Here is a 15753-nt window from a genome sequence, read left to right on the forward strand (position 1 = left end):
GTTGTCCTCGAGTCAAGGAAGGAAGGGAAGGAGGGAGGAAGGAAGGAAGAAGGAAGGAGGGAGGAAAGAAAAGGAAAGGAAAGAAGGAAGGAAAGGAGGGAGGAAGGTAGGAAGGAAGAAGGAAGGAAAGGAGAGAGGAAGGAAGGTATGAAAGAAGGACAGAGGAAAGAAAGAGAGAAGGAGGGAGGGAGGAAAGAAGAAAGGGAGGAAGGAAGGAAAGGAGGGAAGGAAGGGAGGAAGGAAGAAGGAAGGAAAGGAGGGAGGGAAGGAAAGAAGGAGGGAAGAAAGGGGGACGGAGGAAGTACAGACGGAAGGGAGGAAGGGAGGAAAGAAGAATAAGACGGGGTCAATTTGACCCGGGAGGACGACACAAGGGTTAAGTAAAAGTCCTGCAGTAAAAGTACAAAAGTATTATTATGTGAACTTTGTTTCAGGAGAGCAACTCCCTCCACCTCCCCGTAACAACGCTGTGTTTGGATCCAGAGTGATTCCATGTGAATACTTTAAGAACTCAGCTCTGGTCCTTGGCTCATGTCACGTTGTCATGTTGTTTGCTTTTGAAATACCAGCATATAAAACCAAAGTTGATCTTATCCAGAAACTCTGCTGATAAATGTCGACCTTCGATCCTTTATAAAAACTCTCAGCAGTAAAAGTGATCAGAATATTTGATTGTCATTAAAGTTTTTTATTATCTTCATGATCATTACAGTTTGATTGAACATTTCTTTATGAATTTACAAAGTGATGAGAACAAAATATCTGTGATGAAGGAAGTTCTGCTGTTTTCTCTGTTTCAGAAACAACAGACACAAATACATCAATACAAACATGAAACTAACATTTAGAACAAAGAGAAGTTCACAGTTTCATCTGAAGAAATGTCAGTGAAGGTTAAAAACATGGTGATGAGCAGTGAGAGCCTCCATGGATAAAAACACACAGGAAAAAGTCACATTTAAAGAAACTGATAATATAAACGATACATACATAAAGTGAAATAAAAAGTTGAATATCCCTATTATCATGTCAGCTGACCTCTGAGCAGCTCAGAAACATGGAGACAAAAACATGAAGAATTACAACATCTGACACATGAAGTCTGAAATGACTTCTGTCTATTTTAGTTTACACAACTCAGCTTTGGATCCTTTACAAACAAAAAGTCGAGCATAGAGCGGCTGAGTGAATGTGGTCTGGACTCTGTGGAGGAGAGTCATGGTTTCAGAGACGCTGTAGAAGGACAGAATACCTGCTCTGTGATCCAGGTACACTCCGACTCTGGAGGAACCACGACCTGAGACGGGAGTTTTAATTTTGTTGAACCAAAATGTATAACTGTCAGTGAAACAACGTAAAGACCAAGATTTGTCATTACGTCCAAATACAGACTCTCTCCAGTATCCTGCTCTGCTGATACTCTTGTACGCCACTGCTACATCACCTCCTCCCCACATCCCTGCTCTCCACTCCACCTCCCAGTAACAACGTCCAGTCAGACTCTCTCTACTCAGGACCTGAATAACAGTGAATCTGTCTCTGTGTCTAGAATAAGACTGTTGTTGTTTCATACATTTAACTTTTCTGTTCCCCTCAGATAATACCAGCCCTGTGTTTACTGTGTTTGGATCCAGAGTGATTTCACGTGAATATTTTGAGAACCCAGCTCTGGTCTTGGGCTCTGGTTCTGGGCCTGGTTCTGGCAGTAAAACCTTCACTTCAGTCACTGTCAGTGAGATGTTTGTCCATTTGTCCCTCAGGATGTCCTGTAGTAGATCTCTGAGCTCTGACACAGCTGCTGTCACATCCTCAAAGTATCTGAGAGGACGGATATTGATGCTGGATGAGTCTGTAGGTTCACTGAGTTGTGACACTGAGGGGTAGTTGTGTAGAAACTGGTTGTGATCCTCTGTGTGTGAGAGCTGCTTCAGTTCAGCGTCTTTCCTCTTCAGCTCAGTGATCTCCTGCTGCAGCTTCTCCTGAAGCTCTTTGACTCCACTCACTTCAGTTTCCTGCTGGGATCTGATCTGCTGCTTCACATCAGAGCTTCTTTTCTGGAGGAGACGGATCAGCTGAGTGAAGATCTTCTCACTGTCCTCCACTGCTTTATCAGCAGAGCGACTGACGGCCTCCACCTCCTGTTGAAGCAGCTTCACATCTTTCTCTCTGTCCTGGATTCTCTGCTGGATGTTTAGTCGACTCACCTCGAGCTCTCTCTGCCTCTCAGTCCTTTCTGCTGCAGCTGGGACTGTGTCGTGGCCTTTATGATCCTCCATAGAGCAGAGAGGACAGATTATCTGCTGATCAGTACGACAGAACATCTTCATCACCTCATCATGACGAGAGCAGATGTTCTCTTGGAGCTTCTCCGAAGGCTCCACCAGCTTGTGTTTCTTTAATTTGGTTGATTCAAAGTGAGGCTGGAGGTGATTCTCACAGTAAGAGATCAGACACGTCAGACAGGACTTGAAGGCTTTCAGCTTCCTCCCAGTGCAGACATCACAGGCCACATCTTGAGGTCCAGCATAGCAGTGATCAGCAGGAGCAGCTTGGAGTCCAGTCTTCTTCAGCTGCTCCACTAAAGCTGCTAACATGGTGTTTTTCTTCAGGACAGGCATTATGTGAACTTTGTTTCAGGAGAGAAACGAACTCCCTCCACCTCCCCGTAACAACGCTGTGTTTGGATCCAGAGTGATTCCATGTGAATACTTTAAGAACTCAGCTCTGGTCCTTGGCTCATGTCACGTTGTCATGTTGTTTGCTTTTGAGATACCAGCATATAAAACCAAAGTTGATCTTATCCAGAAACTCTGCTGATAAATGTCGACCTTTGATCCTTTATAAAAACTCTCAGCAGTAAAAGTCATCAGAATATTTGATTGTCATTAAAGTTTTTTATTATCTTCATGATCATTACAGTTTGATTGAACATTTCTTTATGAATTTACAAAGTGATGAGAACAAAATATCTGTGATGAAGGAAGTTCTGCTGTTTTCTCTGTTTAAGAAACAACAGACACAAATACATCAATACAAACATGAAACTAACATTTAGAACAAAGAGAAGTTCACATTTTCATCTGAAGAAATGTCAGTGAAGGTTAAAAACATGGTGATGAGCAGTGAGAGCCTCCATGGATAAAAACACACAGGAAAAAGTCACATTTAAAGAAACTGATAATATAAACGACACATACATAAAGTTAATAAAGTGTTGAATATCCCTATTAGCGTGTCAGCTGATCTCTGAGCAGCTCAGACACATGGAGACAAAAACATGAAGAATTACAACATCTGACACATGAAGTCTGAAATGACTTCTGTCTATTTTAGTTTACACAACTCAGCTGTAACTCCTTCAAAATAAAGATGAAGTCCAGCATAGACAGGCTGAGTGAATGTGGTCTGGACTCTGTGGAGGAGAGTCATGGTTTCAGAGACGCTGTAGAAGGACAGAATACCTGCTCTGTGATCCAGGTACACTCCGACTCTGGAGGAAACAGGACCTGAGATGGGAGTTAAGATGTTGTTGAACCAAAATTGATACCAGTCAGTTCCACAAACTAAAGACCAAGATTTGTCATTATATCCAAATCCACATTCATTCCGGTTTCCTCCTCTGCTGATGTTCTCGTATGCGACTGCTACACGAACTTCGCCTCTCCGCTCCACCTCCCAGTAACAACGTCCAGTCAGACTCTCTCTGCTCAGGACCTGACGCCTATCATAGAATCTGTCTCTGTGACTAGAATAAGACTGATGTTTACTCGTCCATTTCACTTTTCTGTTCCCCTCAGATAATAACAGCTTTGGGTTTGCTGTGTTTGGATCCAGAGTGATTTCACATGAATATCTTAAGAACCCAGCTCTGGTCTTGGGCTCTGGTTCTGGTTCTGGTTCTGGTTCTGACAGTAAAACCTTCACTTCAGTCACTGCCAGTGAGATGTTTGTCCGCTTGTCCTTCAGGATGTCCTGTAGTTTATCTCTGAGCTCTGACACAGCTGCTGTCACAGCCTCAAAGTATCTGAGAGGACGGATATTGATGCTGGATGAGTCTGTAGGTTCACTGAGTTGTGACACTGAGGGGTAGTTGTGTAGAAACTGGTTGTGATCCTCTGTGTGTGAGAGCTGCTTCAGTTCAGCGTCTTTCCTCTTCAGCTCAGTGATCTCCTGCTGCAGCTTCTCCTGAAGCTCATTAACTCGACTTACTTCAGTTTCCTGCTGGGATCTGATCTGCTGCTTCACATTAGAGCTTCTTTTCTGGAGGAGACGGATCAGCTGAGTGAAGATCTTCTCACTGTCCTCCACGGCTTTATCAGCAGAGCGACTGACGACCTCCACCTCCTGTTGAAGCAGCTTCACATCTTTCTCTCTGTCCTGGATTCTCTGCTGGATGTTTAGTCGACTCACCTCGAGCTCTCTCTGCCTCTCAGTCCTTTCTGCTACAGCTGGGACTGTGTCGTGGCCTTTATGATCCTCCATAGTGCACAGATAACAGATACACTTCTTATCTGTACGGCAGAATATCTTCATCACCTCATCATGACGAGAGCAGATGTTCTCCTGGAGCTTCTCCGAGGGCTCCACCAGCTTGTGTTTCTGTAATTTGGTTGATTCAAAGTGAGACTGGAGGTGATTCTCACAGTAAGAGGCTGAACAAGTCAGACAGGACTTGAAGGCTTTCAGCTTCCTCCCAGTGCAGACATCACAGGCCACATCTTCAGGTCCAGCATAGCAGTGATCAGCAGCAGCAGCTTGGAGTCCAGTCTTCTTCAGCTGCTCCACTAAAGCTGCTAACATGGTGTTTTTCTTCAGGACAGGCCTCGGTGTGAAGGCCTGTCTGCACTGAGGGCAGCTGTAGATCTTCCTCTGATCCTCTTCATCCCAGAAGTTGTTAATACAGCTCATACAGTAGCTGTGTCCACAGGTAGTAGTCACAGGATCCTTCAGTAGATCCAAACAGATGGAACAGCGGAATTTAGCTCCGTCCAGCTGAGCTCCTTGCTGCGCCATTTCACCTCTCAGTAACAATGACTGTCTGAGTTTCACTTTCTGAGAAGTGAAACTCAGACAGTCATTGTTACTGAGAAGTGAAACTAGTTTGAGCTCTGATCTAAACAGCATGTGCTGCTTCAGTAAATGTAGGCTGGCAGCTCACCACATTTTGGTTACGCCCATCCTCAAACTGTAGATCTGAAGGGGAGGGAACAAGGAAATATGTGGACCAATCAGAGCTTGTTGTGTTTGAGAGCAGGAAGAAGAGGGAGGAGTTATCAAGCGTTGATTCATTCCAGGAAGAGGAGCGGTCTGAGAGAGATACTGAGTGTTTAACCTTTTTATACAATGAAGCTCATATCTTATTTAAAAACACTGCTCACCTGCTTTCTGGTGGCAAAGTAATGTTGGGAGTTTGAGAGTGATCAAAAGAATTAACATTAATGAATCTATTGTCTTCAGTGATATGTATATATAATCTATAGTTACTTGATCATTTGTTAATGGTGAACAACAGGAATTCATGGAACATCCTGCATTAAATCATCATGCATTAACTGTGATTTACTTAAATATGTGTTATGAACCCTAATTAGAAATGTTACTGTATATTTTATGTGTCACCACTACATTTATTGTTTTGTCCCCATAAAGCAGTTAAGCAGAAACTTTGATTACTGGATGATGGTTTAATTATTGTTTTTACAGCATCTTTCTACAGTGTTACTGTAAATGAGACATTATATTTTTATATATTTGCCTACAATTATATATTTGTTTAATTTAGTCATTTTATAACTGTGTACTTGGTCTCTGATATTAATATCTTTTACAGCAGCAATTCTAGGATATATTACAGTTCATCAGCTGTTCATTTTGAGACTCAAACCCAACATGCAGTCTTAGGCAGTGGTAGGCAAACAGTGGTTCATGGGCCAAATGTGGCCGCCCAATAAAAATATTTGGCGTCGTAACTGAAGCTGAGGTTTTCCCCCCTTCATAGATGACATCACTAGATAATGATGTAAACACTCAGGCTCATATAAATCCCAATAGATATGACTTGTTCATATCTTATATATTGAGCAGATGATTAGTTTGATAATGACGTCATTTTGCTGATTTGTGGACAACAGATTTGTGTCATTTATGGCACTTTGAAGTCATGAAGCGCTCTACCGTTGTGTGGATAAATCATGAATTACTATTTCTATTCTTGCAGAGTCACTGTCATCAAATCTCATGTTTGGAGCCAAAACCAATGAATATGAATGTGTGCTGCAGCTTCTCCTGAAGCTCTTTGACTCCACTCACTTCAGTTTCCTGCTGGGATCTGATCTGCTGCTTCACATCAGAGCTTCTTTTCTGGAGGAGATGGATCAGCTGAGTGAAGATCTTCTCACTGTCCTCCACTGCTTTATCAGCAGAGCGACTGACGGCCTCCACCTCCTGTTGAAGCAGCTTCACATCTTTCTCTCTGTCCTGGATTCTCTGCTGGATGTTTAGTCGACTCACCTCGAGCTCTGTCTGCCTCTCAGTCCTTTCTGCTACAGCTGGGACTGTGTCGTGGCCTTTATGATCCTCCATAGTGCACAGATAACAGATACACTTCTTATCTGTACGGCAGAATATCTTCATCACCTCATCATGACGAGAGCAGATGTTCTCTTGGAGCTTCTCCGAGGGCTCCACCAGCTTGTGTTTCTTTAACTTGGTTGATTCAAAGTGAGGCTGGAGGTGATTCTCACAGTAAGAGGCTGAACAAGTCAGACAGGACTTGAAGGCTTTCAGCTTCCTCCCAGTGCAGACATCACAGGCCACATCTTGAGGCCCAGCATAGCAGTGATCAGCAGGAGCAGCTTGGAGTCCAGTCTTCTTCAGCTGCTCCACTAAAGCTGCTAACATGGTGTTTTTCTTCAGGACAGGCATTATGTGAACTTTGTTTCAGGAGAGAAACTAACTCCCTCCACCTCCCCGTAACAACGCTGTGTTTGGATCCAGAGTGATTCCATGTGAATACTTTAAGAACTCAGCTCTGGTCCTTGGCTCATGTCACGTTGTCATGTTGTTGAGATACCAGCATATAAAACCAAAGTTGATCTTATCCAGAAACTCTGCTGATGAATGTCGACCTTTGATCCTTTATAAAAACTCTCAGCAGTAAAAGTGATCAGAATATTTGATTGTCATTAAAGTTTTTTATTATCTTCATGATCATTACAGTTTGATTGAACATTTCTTTATGAATTTACAAAGTGATGAGAATGAAATATCTGTGATGAAGGAAGTTCTGCTGTTTTCTCTGTTTAAGAAACAACAGACACAAATACATCAATACAAACATGAAACTAACATTTAGAACAAAGAGAAGTTCATATTTCCATCTGAAGAAATGTCAGTGAAGGTTAAAAACATGGTGATGAGCAGTGAGAGCCTCCATGGATAAAAACACACAGGAAAAAGTCACATTTAAAGAAACTGATAATATAAACGATACATACATAAAGTTAATAAAGTGTTGAATATCTTTATTAGCGTGTCAGCTGATCTCTGAGCAGCTCAGACACATGGAGACAAAAACATGAAGAATTACAACATCTGACACATGAAGTCTGAAATGACTTCTGTCTATTTTAGTTTACACAACTCAGCTGTAACTCCTTCAAAATAAAGATGAAGTCCAGCATAGACAGGCTGAGTGAATGTGGTCTGGACTCTGTGGAGGAGAGTCATGGTTTCAGAGACGCTGTAGAAGGACAGAATACCTGCTCTGTGATCCAGGTACACTCCGACTCTGGAGGAAACAGGACCTGAGATGGGAGTTAAGATGTTGTTGAACCAAAATTGATACCAGTCAGTTCCACAAACTAAAGACCAAGATTTGTCATTATATCCAAATCCACATTCATTCCGGTTTCCTCCTCTGCTGATGTTCTTGTATGCGACTGCTACACGAACTTCGCCTCTCCGCTCCACCTCCCAGTAACAACGTCCAGTCAGACTCTCTCTGCTCAGGACCTGACGCCTATCATAGAATCTGTCTCTGTGACTAGAATAAGACTGATGTTTACTCGTCCATTTCACTTTTCTGTTCCCCTCAGATAAAAACAGCCATGTGTTTGCTGTGTTTGGATCCAGAGTGATTTCACGTGAATATTTTAAGAACCCAGCTCTGGTCTTGGGCTCTGGTTCTGGCAGTAAAACCTTCACTTCAGCCACTCTCAGTGAGATGTTTGTCCATTTGTCCCTCAGGATGTCTTGTAGTTTATCTCTGAGCTCTGACACAGCTGCTGTCACATCCTCAAAGTATCTGAGAGGACGGATATTGATGCTGGATGAGTCTGTAGGTTCACTGAGTTGTGACACTGAGGGGTAGTTGTGTAGAAACTGGTTGTGATCCTCTGTGTGTGAGAGCTGCTTCAGTTCAGCGTCTTTCCTCTTCAGCTCAGTGATCTCCTGCTGCAGCTTCTCCTGAAGCTCTTTGACTCCACTCACTTCAGTTTCCTGCTGGGATCTGATCTGCTGCTTCACATTATAGCTTCTTTTCTGGAGGAGATGGATCAGCTGAGTGAAGATCTTCTCACTGTCCTCCACTGCTTTATCAGCAGAGCGACTGACGGCCTCCACCTCCTGTTGAAGCAGCTTCACATCTTTCTCTCTGTCCTGGATTCTCTGCTGGATGTTTAGTCGACTCACCTCGAGCTCTCTCTGCCTCTCAGTCCTTTCTGCTGCAGCTGGGACTGTGTCGTGGCCTTTATGATCCTCCATAGTGCACAGATAACAGATACACTTCTTATCTGTACGGCAGAATATCTTCATCACCTCATCATGACGAGAGCAGATGTTCTCCTGGAGCTTCTCCGAAGGCTCCATCAGCTTGTGTTTCTTTAACTTGGTTGATTCAAAGTGAGGCTGGAGGTGATTCTCACAGTAAGATGCCGAACACGTCAGACAGGACTTGAAGGCTTTCAGCTTCCTCCCAGTGCAGACATCACAGGCCACATCTTCAGGTCCAGCATAGCAGTGATCAGCAGCAGCAGCAGCTTGGAGTCCAGTCTTCTTCAGCTGCTCCACTAAAGCTGCTAACATGGTGTTTTTCTTCAGGACAGGCCTCGGTGTGAAGGCCTGTCTGCACTGAGGGCAGCTGTAGATCTTCCTCTGATCCTCTTCATCCCAGAAGTTGTTAATACAGCTCATACAGTAGCTGTGTCCACAGGTAGTAGTCACTGGATCCTTCAGTAGATCCAAACAGATGGAACAGCAGAAATTAGCTCCGTCCAGCTGAGCTCCTTGCTGCGCCATTTCACCTCTCAGTAACAATGACTGTCTGAGTTTCACTTTCTGAGAAGTGAAACTTAGACAGTCATTGTTACTGAGAAGTGAAACTAGTTTGAGCTCTGATCTAAACAGCATGTGCTGCTTCAGTAAATGTAGGCTGGCAGCTCACCACATTTTGGTTACACCCATCCTCAAACTGTAGATCTGAAGGGGAGGGAACAAGGAAATATGTGGACCAATCAGAGCTTGTTGTGTTTGAGAGCAGGAAGAAGAGGGAGGAGTTATCAAGCGTTGATTCATTCCAGGAAGAGGAGCAGTCTGAGAGAGATACTGAGTGTTTAACCTTTTTATACAATGAAGCTCATATCTTATTTAAAAACACTGCTCACCTGCTTTCTGGTGGCAAAGTAATGTTGGGAATTTGAGAGTGATCTAAAGAATTAACATTAATGAATCTATTGTCTTCAGTGATATGTATATATAATCTATAGTTACTGGATCATTTGTTAATGGTGAACAACAGGAATTGATGGAACATCCTGCATTAAATCCTCATGCATTAACTGTGATTTACTTAAATATGTGTTATGAACCCTAATTAGAAATGTTACTGTATATTTTATGTGTCACCACTTCATTTATTGTTTTGTCCCCATAAAGCAGTTAAGCAGAAACTTTGATTACTGGATGATGGTTTAATTATTGTTTTTACAGCATCTTTCTACGGTGTTACTGTAAATGAGACATTATATTTTTATATATTTGCCTACAATTATATATTTGTTTAATTTAGTCATTTTATAACTGTGTACTTGGTCTCTGATATTAATATCTTTTACAGCAGCAATTCTAGGATATATTACAGTTCATCAGCTGTTCATTTTGAGACTCAAACCCAACATGCAGTCTTAGGCAGTGGTAGGCAAACAGTGGTTCATGGGCCAAATGTGGCCGCCCAATAAAAATATTTGGCGTCGTAACTGAAGCTGAGGTTTTCCCCCCTTCATAGATGACATCACTAGATAATGATGTAAACACTCAGGCTCATATAAATCCCAATAGATATGACTTGTTAATATCTTATATATTGAGCAGATGATTAGTTTGATAATGACGTCATTTTGCTGATTTGTGGACAACAGATTTGTGTCATTTATGGCACTTTGAAGTCATGAAGCGCTCTACCGTTGTGTGGATAAATCATGAATTACTATTTCTATTCTTGCAGAGTCACTGTCATCAAATCTCATGTTTGGAGCCAAAACCAATGAATATGAATGTGTGCTGCAGCTTCTCCTGAAGCTCTTTGACTCCACTCACTTCAGTTTCCTGCTGGGATCTGATCTGCTGCTTCACATTATAGCTTCTTTTCTGGAGGAGACGGATCAGCTGAGTGAAGATCTTCTCACTGTCCTCCACTGCTTTATCAGCAGAGCGACTGACGGCCTCCACCTCCTGTTGAAGCAGCTTCACATCTTTCTCTCTGTCCTGGATTCTCTGCTGGATGTTTAGTCGACTCACCTCGAGCTCTCTCTGCCTCTCAGTCCTTTCTGCTGCAGCTGGGACTGTGTCGTGGCCTTTATGATCCTCCATAGTGCACAGATAACAGATACACTTCTTATCTGTACGGCAGTATATCTTCATCACCTCATCATGACGAGAGCAGATGTTCTCCTGGAGCTTCTCCGAGGGCTCCACCAGCTTGTGTTTCTTTAACTTGGTTGATTCAAAGTGAGGCTGGAGGTGATTCTCACAGTAAGAGATCAGACACACCAGACAGGACTTGAAGGCTTTCAGCTTCCTCCCAGTGCAGACATCACAGGCCACATCTTCAGGTCCAGCATAGCAGTGATCAGCAGGAGCAGCTTGGAGTCCAGTCTTCTTCAGCTGCTCCACTAAAGCTGCTAACATGGTGTTTTTCTTCAGGACAGGCCTTGGTGTGAAGGCCTCTCTGCACTGAGGGCAGCTGTAGATCTTCCTCTGATACTCTCCATCCCAGTGTGATTTAATACAGCTCATACAGTAGCTGTGTCCACAGGAAGTAGTCACCGGATCCTTCAGTAGATCCAGACAGATCACACAAGAGAGGGTTTCTCGGTCCAGTTGATCTTTCTGCGCCATTTCAGCTCTTAGAGGCAACGACTGTCTGAGCTTTATTCTGAGATGTTTCCACATGTTCGTTACCTCGTTACCTCGTTCTGTAGTAGAACTATTAGTTAGTCATAAAGAGAGTAAAGCTGCAGGAGAAGTTTGGAGCCACAAGTGAAACATTTATTTGAGTTTAAAGTCAGAACTCAAATACATTTTCACATGTGTACTAATACAGCAGTGGAAACATACTCCATTATAACTACTACTACTATAACTATTATTAAGTAAAAGTCCTGCATGAAAAATCCTCCTAACTTCCTCCACCTCCCCGTAACAACGCTGTGTTTGCTTTTGAGATACCAGCATATAAAACCAAAGATGATCTTATCCAGAAACTCTGCTGATAAATGTCAACCTTTGATCCTTTATAAAAACTCTCAGCAGTAAAAGTCATCAGAATATTTGATTGTCATTAAAGTTTTTTATTATCTTCATGATCATTACAGTTTGATTGAACATTTCTTTATGAATTTACAAAGTGATGAGAATGAAATATCTGTGATGAAGGAAGTTCTGCTGTTTTCTCTGTTTAAGAAACAACAGACACAAATACATCAATACAAACATGAAACTAACATTTAGAACAAAGAGACGTTCACATTTCATCTGAAGAAATGTCAGTGAAGGTTAAAAACATGGTGATGAGCAGTGAGAGCCTCCATGGATAAAAACACACAGGAAAAAGTCACATTTAAAGAAACTGATTATATAAACGATACATACATAAAGTTAATAAAGTGTTGAATATCCCTATTAGCGTGTCAGCTGATCTCTGAGCAGCTCAGACACATGGAGACAAAAACATGAAGAATTACAACATCTGACACATGAAGTCTGAAATGACTTCTGTCTATTTTAGTTTACACAACTCAGCTGTGGATTCAAAATCAACCAAAAGTCCAACATAGAGAGGCTGAGTGAATGTGGTCTGGACTCTGTGGAGGAGAGTCATGGTTTCAGAGACGCTGTAGAAGGACAGAATACCTGCTCTGTGATCCAGGTACACTCCAACTCTGTAGGAACGAGGACCTGAGACGGGAGTTTTAATTTTGTTGAACCAAAATGAATAACTGTCAGTGTTACAACGTAAAGACCAAGATTTGTTATTACGTCCAAATTCAGATTGAATTCCTGCTCTGCTGATATTCTTGTATGCAACTGCTACATCACCTCCTCCTCTGCACTCCACCTCCCAGTAACAACGTCCAGTCAGACTCTCTCTACTCAGGACCTGAAACTGATTAGTGAATCTGTCTCTGTGACTAGAATAAGACTGTTGTTGTCCCGTCCGTTCTGCTTTTCTGTTCCCCTCAGATAATAACAGCTTTGTGTGTTTGCTGTGTTTGGATCCAGAGTGATTTCACGTGAATATTTTAAGAACTCAGCTCTGGTCTTGGGCTCTGGTTCTGACAGTAAAACGTCCACTTCAGTCACTGCCAGTGAGATGTTTGTCCATTTGTCCCTCAGGATGTCCTGTAGTTTATCTCTGAGCTCTGCCACAGCTGCTGTCACATCCTCAAAGTATCTGAGAGGACGGATATTGATGCTGGATGAGTCTGTAGGTTCACTGAGTTGTGACACTGAGGGGTAGTTGTGTAGAAACTGGTTGTGATCCTCTGTGTGTGAGAGCTGCTTCAGTTCAGCGTCTTTCCTCTTCAGCTCAGTGATCTCCTGCTGCAGCTTCTCCTGAAGCTCTTTGACTCCACTCACTTCAGTTTCCTGCTGGGATCTGATCTGCTGCTTCACATTAGAGCTTCTTTTCTGGAGGAGATGGATCAGCTGAGTGAAGATCTTCTCACTGTCCTCCACTGCTTTATCAGCAGAGAGACTGACGGCCTCCACCTCCTGTTGAAGCAGCTTCACATCTTTCTCTCTGTCCTGGATTCTCTGCTGGATGTTTAGTCGACTCACCTCGAGCTCTCTCTGCCTCTCAGTCCTTTCTGCTGCAGCTGGGACTGTGTCGTGGCCTTTATGATCCTCCATAGTGCACAGATAACAGATACACTTCTTATCTGTACGGCAGAATATCTTCATCACCTCATCATGACGAGAGCAGATGTTCTCCTGGAGCTTCTCCGAGGGCTCCACCAGCTTGTGTTTCTTTAACTTGGTTGATTCAAAGTGAGGCTGGAGGTGATTCTCACAGTAAGAGGCTGAACAAGTCAGACAGGACTTGAAGGCTTTCAGCTTCCTCCCAGTGCAGACATCACAGGCCACATCTTCAGGTCCAGCATAGCAGTGATCAGCAGGAGCAGCTTGGAGTCCAGTCTTCTTCAGCTGCTCCACTAAAGCTGCTAACATGGTGTTTTTCTTCAGGACAGGCCTCGGTGTGAAGATCTGTCTGCACTGAGGGCAGCTGTAGATCTTCCTCTGATCCTCTCCATCCCAGTGTGATTTAATACAGCTCGTACAGTAGCTGTGTCCACAGGAAGTAGTCACCGGATCCTTCAGTAGATCCAGACAGATCACACAAGAGAGTGTTTCTCGGTCCAGCTGATCTCTCTGCGCCATTTCAGCTCTCAGAGGCAACGACTGACTGACCTTCACTTCCTGATAAGTTTAATAAGTTTGAACTTTGATCTGAACAACATGTGATACAAGCTGTAGATGTGAGGGGAGGAAACAGGTAAATGGGTAAAATGATCCCAGGGTGGAGTTACACAACACATTTCATATTTTAATAATATTGTTTGTGTTTGAAATACAAGCAAATAAAACCAAAGTTCATCTTATCCTGCTGATAAATGTCGACCTTTGACAGTCACATGATCCTCTGTAGAAACTCTGTAGTAAAAGTGATAAGAATATTTGATTGTCATTAAAGTTTTTTATTATCTTCATGTTTTAAAAATAAAAGTACCAATACTGCAATGTACAAATACTCAGTTAAAAGTAAAAGTCCTGTATGAAAAATCATACTGCAGGATTCAATCAACCTTTATTTATAAAGCGCCAAATCACAACAAAGTAATCTCAAAGTACTTCACACATAGAGCAGGTCTAAACCAAACTCTTCAGGTTTTAATTTTAAAAAGAGTAAAAGTCCCCTCCCTGAGCTACTACCTTATGGTGGTGGAGGGGTTTGCGCGTCCCAATGATGCCAGGAGCTCAGTTGTCGGGGGCTTTTATGCCCCTGGTAGGGTCTCCCATGGCAAACAGGTCCGGGGGGAGGGGCCAGACAAAAGGTAGCTCAGAAAACCCCAATGATGATTATGACAGATGGTTTTTTGTGTCCCCTTCCCGGACACGGGTCACCGGGGACCCCCCCTGGAGCCAGCCCTGGGGGTCAGGCTCGGGGGCGAGCACCTGGTGGCTCGGGCATCTAGTCAGGATGCCTCCCGGACGCCTCCCTGGTGAGGTGTTCAGGGCTCGTCCCACCGGTAGGAGACCCAGGACACGCTGGAGAGACGATGTCTCTCGGCTGGCCTGGGAACGCCTCGGGATCCCCCGGGAAGAGCTGGACGAAGTGGCTGGGGAGAGGGAAGTCTGGGCTTCCTGTTTAGGCTGCTGCCCCCCCGACCCGACCAGGATAAGAGGAAGAAGACGAACGAACGAACGAACGAACGAACGAGAGTAAAAGTACATACGTATTATTTTGTGAACTTTGTGGTGATTTAGGAGAAAAACTGCTTCAAATACAAACATGAAACTAACATTTAGAACAAAGAGAAATGTCAGTGAAGGTTAAAATGGGCCACACATGGGTTAAATGTGGGCTATGTGGGTACTGAGTGGGCATGGGCATGAACAGGGTAAACTGTATGGGCCCCATATTGTTTCAGTAACATGGGTCCCACATGTGAAGCCTATGTGGGCTGACTAAATGGGCCCATTTAAGGTCCATTCTGATCCCACTTAGACCCCATATGGGTAAACATAACTAACCCTAACCCTAACCCACATGGATCTCACCCAGTTGGGTCCCACCTGAAACCCAGTCAGAACCCACTCGAAGCCCATTTGGGCAAACACAGGTGGGGTTGCCATGGAAACGGCAGACAAACCCACTTGGGACCCATATTACAGCCCACATGGGCCTGCTGGCTGTGCTTCCTGTTTATTTCTCTTTAATATTTACACAGAAGACATTTTATAAAAACACTGTATGAAGTCAGCGTGTAGCCGATCAGATGATGATGTCATCGGTCACGTGATCAGGTCTGTTTGAGTGGGTTCGATCTTCAGTTTGATTTAATGTGAACAGCTGATCGACCAAACCCTCGCTTCATTTCCTCCTGCAGCTAAAAAGCTTCTTCCTCATTTATAACACACACACACAGACACACACACACACACACACACAGACACACACACACACACACACACACA

The 15753-nt window shown here is 43.4% G+C and overlaps 2 protein-coding genes and 1 pseudogene across 2 annotated transcripts; all 3 read right to left on the reverse strand.

Moving 5' to 3' along the window:
• Positions 1–3324: 3324 nt before the first annotated feature.
• On the reverse strand, positions 3325–5013 carry LOC128375747 (tripartite motif-containing protein 16-like). Its single transcript, XM_053336165.1, has one exon. It carries the CDS (start codon positions 5011–5013, stop codon positions 3325–3327), a length of 1689 nt encoding a protein of 562 aa, XP_053192140.1.
• Positions 5014–7623: 2610 nt separating this feature from the next.
• On the reverse strand, positions 7624–9297 carry LOC128375577 (tripartite motif-containing protein 16-like). Its single transcript, XM_053335961.1, has one exon. The coding sequence runs from the start codon at positions 9295–9297 to the stop codon at positions 7624–7626; it is 1674 nt and encodes a 557-aa protein (XP_053191936.1).
• Positions 9298–12185: 2888 nt separating this feature from the next.
• LOC128375748 (tripartite motif-containing protein 16-like) lies at positions 12186–15411 on the reverse strand (annotated as a pseudogene).
• Between the last annotated feature and the right edge of the window lie 342 nt (positions 15412–15753).

The sequence above is a fragment of the Scomber japonicus genome, chromosome 16 (assembly GCF_027409825.1).
Source record: "Scomber japonicus isolate fScoJap1 chromosome 16, fScoJap1.pri, whole genome shotgun sequence".
Taxonomy (NCBI): Eukaryota; Metazoa; Chordata; class Actinopteri; order Scombriformes; family Scombridae; genus Scomber; species Scomber japonicus.

What these genes read in the sequence shown, in the direction of transcription:
- LOC128375747 (XM_053336165.1), bottom strand. Translation starts at nt 5,013, where the DNA reads ATGGCGCAGCAAGGAGCTCAGCTGGACGGAGCTAAATTCCGCTGTTCC.
- LOC128375577 (XM_053335961.1), bottom strand. Translation starts at nt 9,297, where the DNA reads ATGGCGCAGCAAGGAGCTCAGCTGGACGGAGCTAATTTCTGCTGTTCC.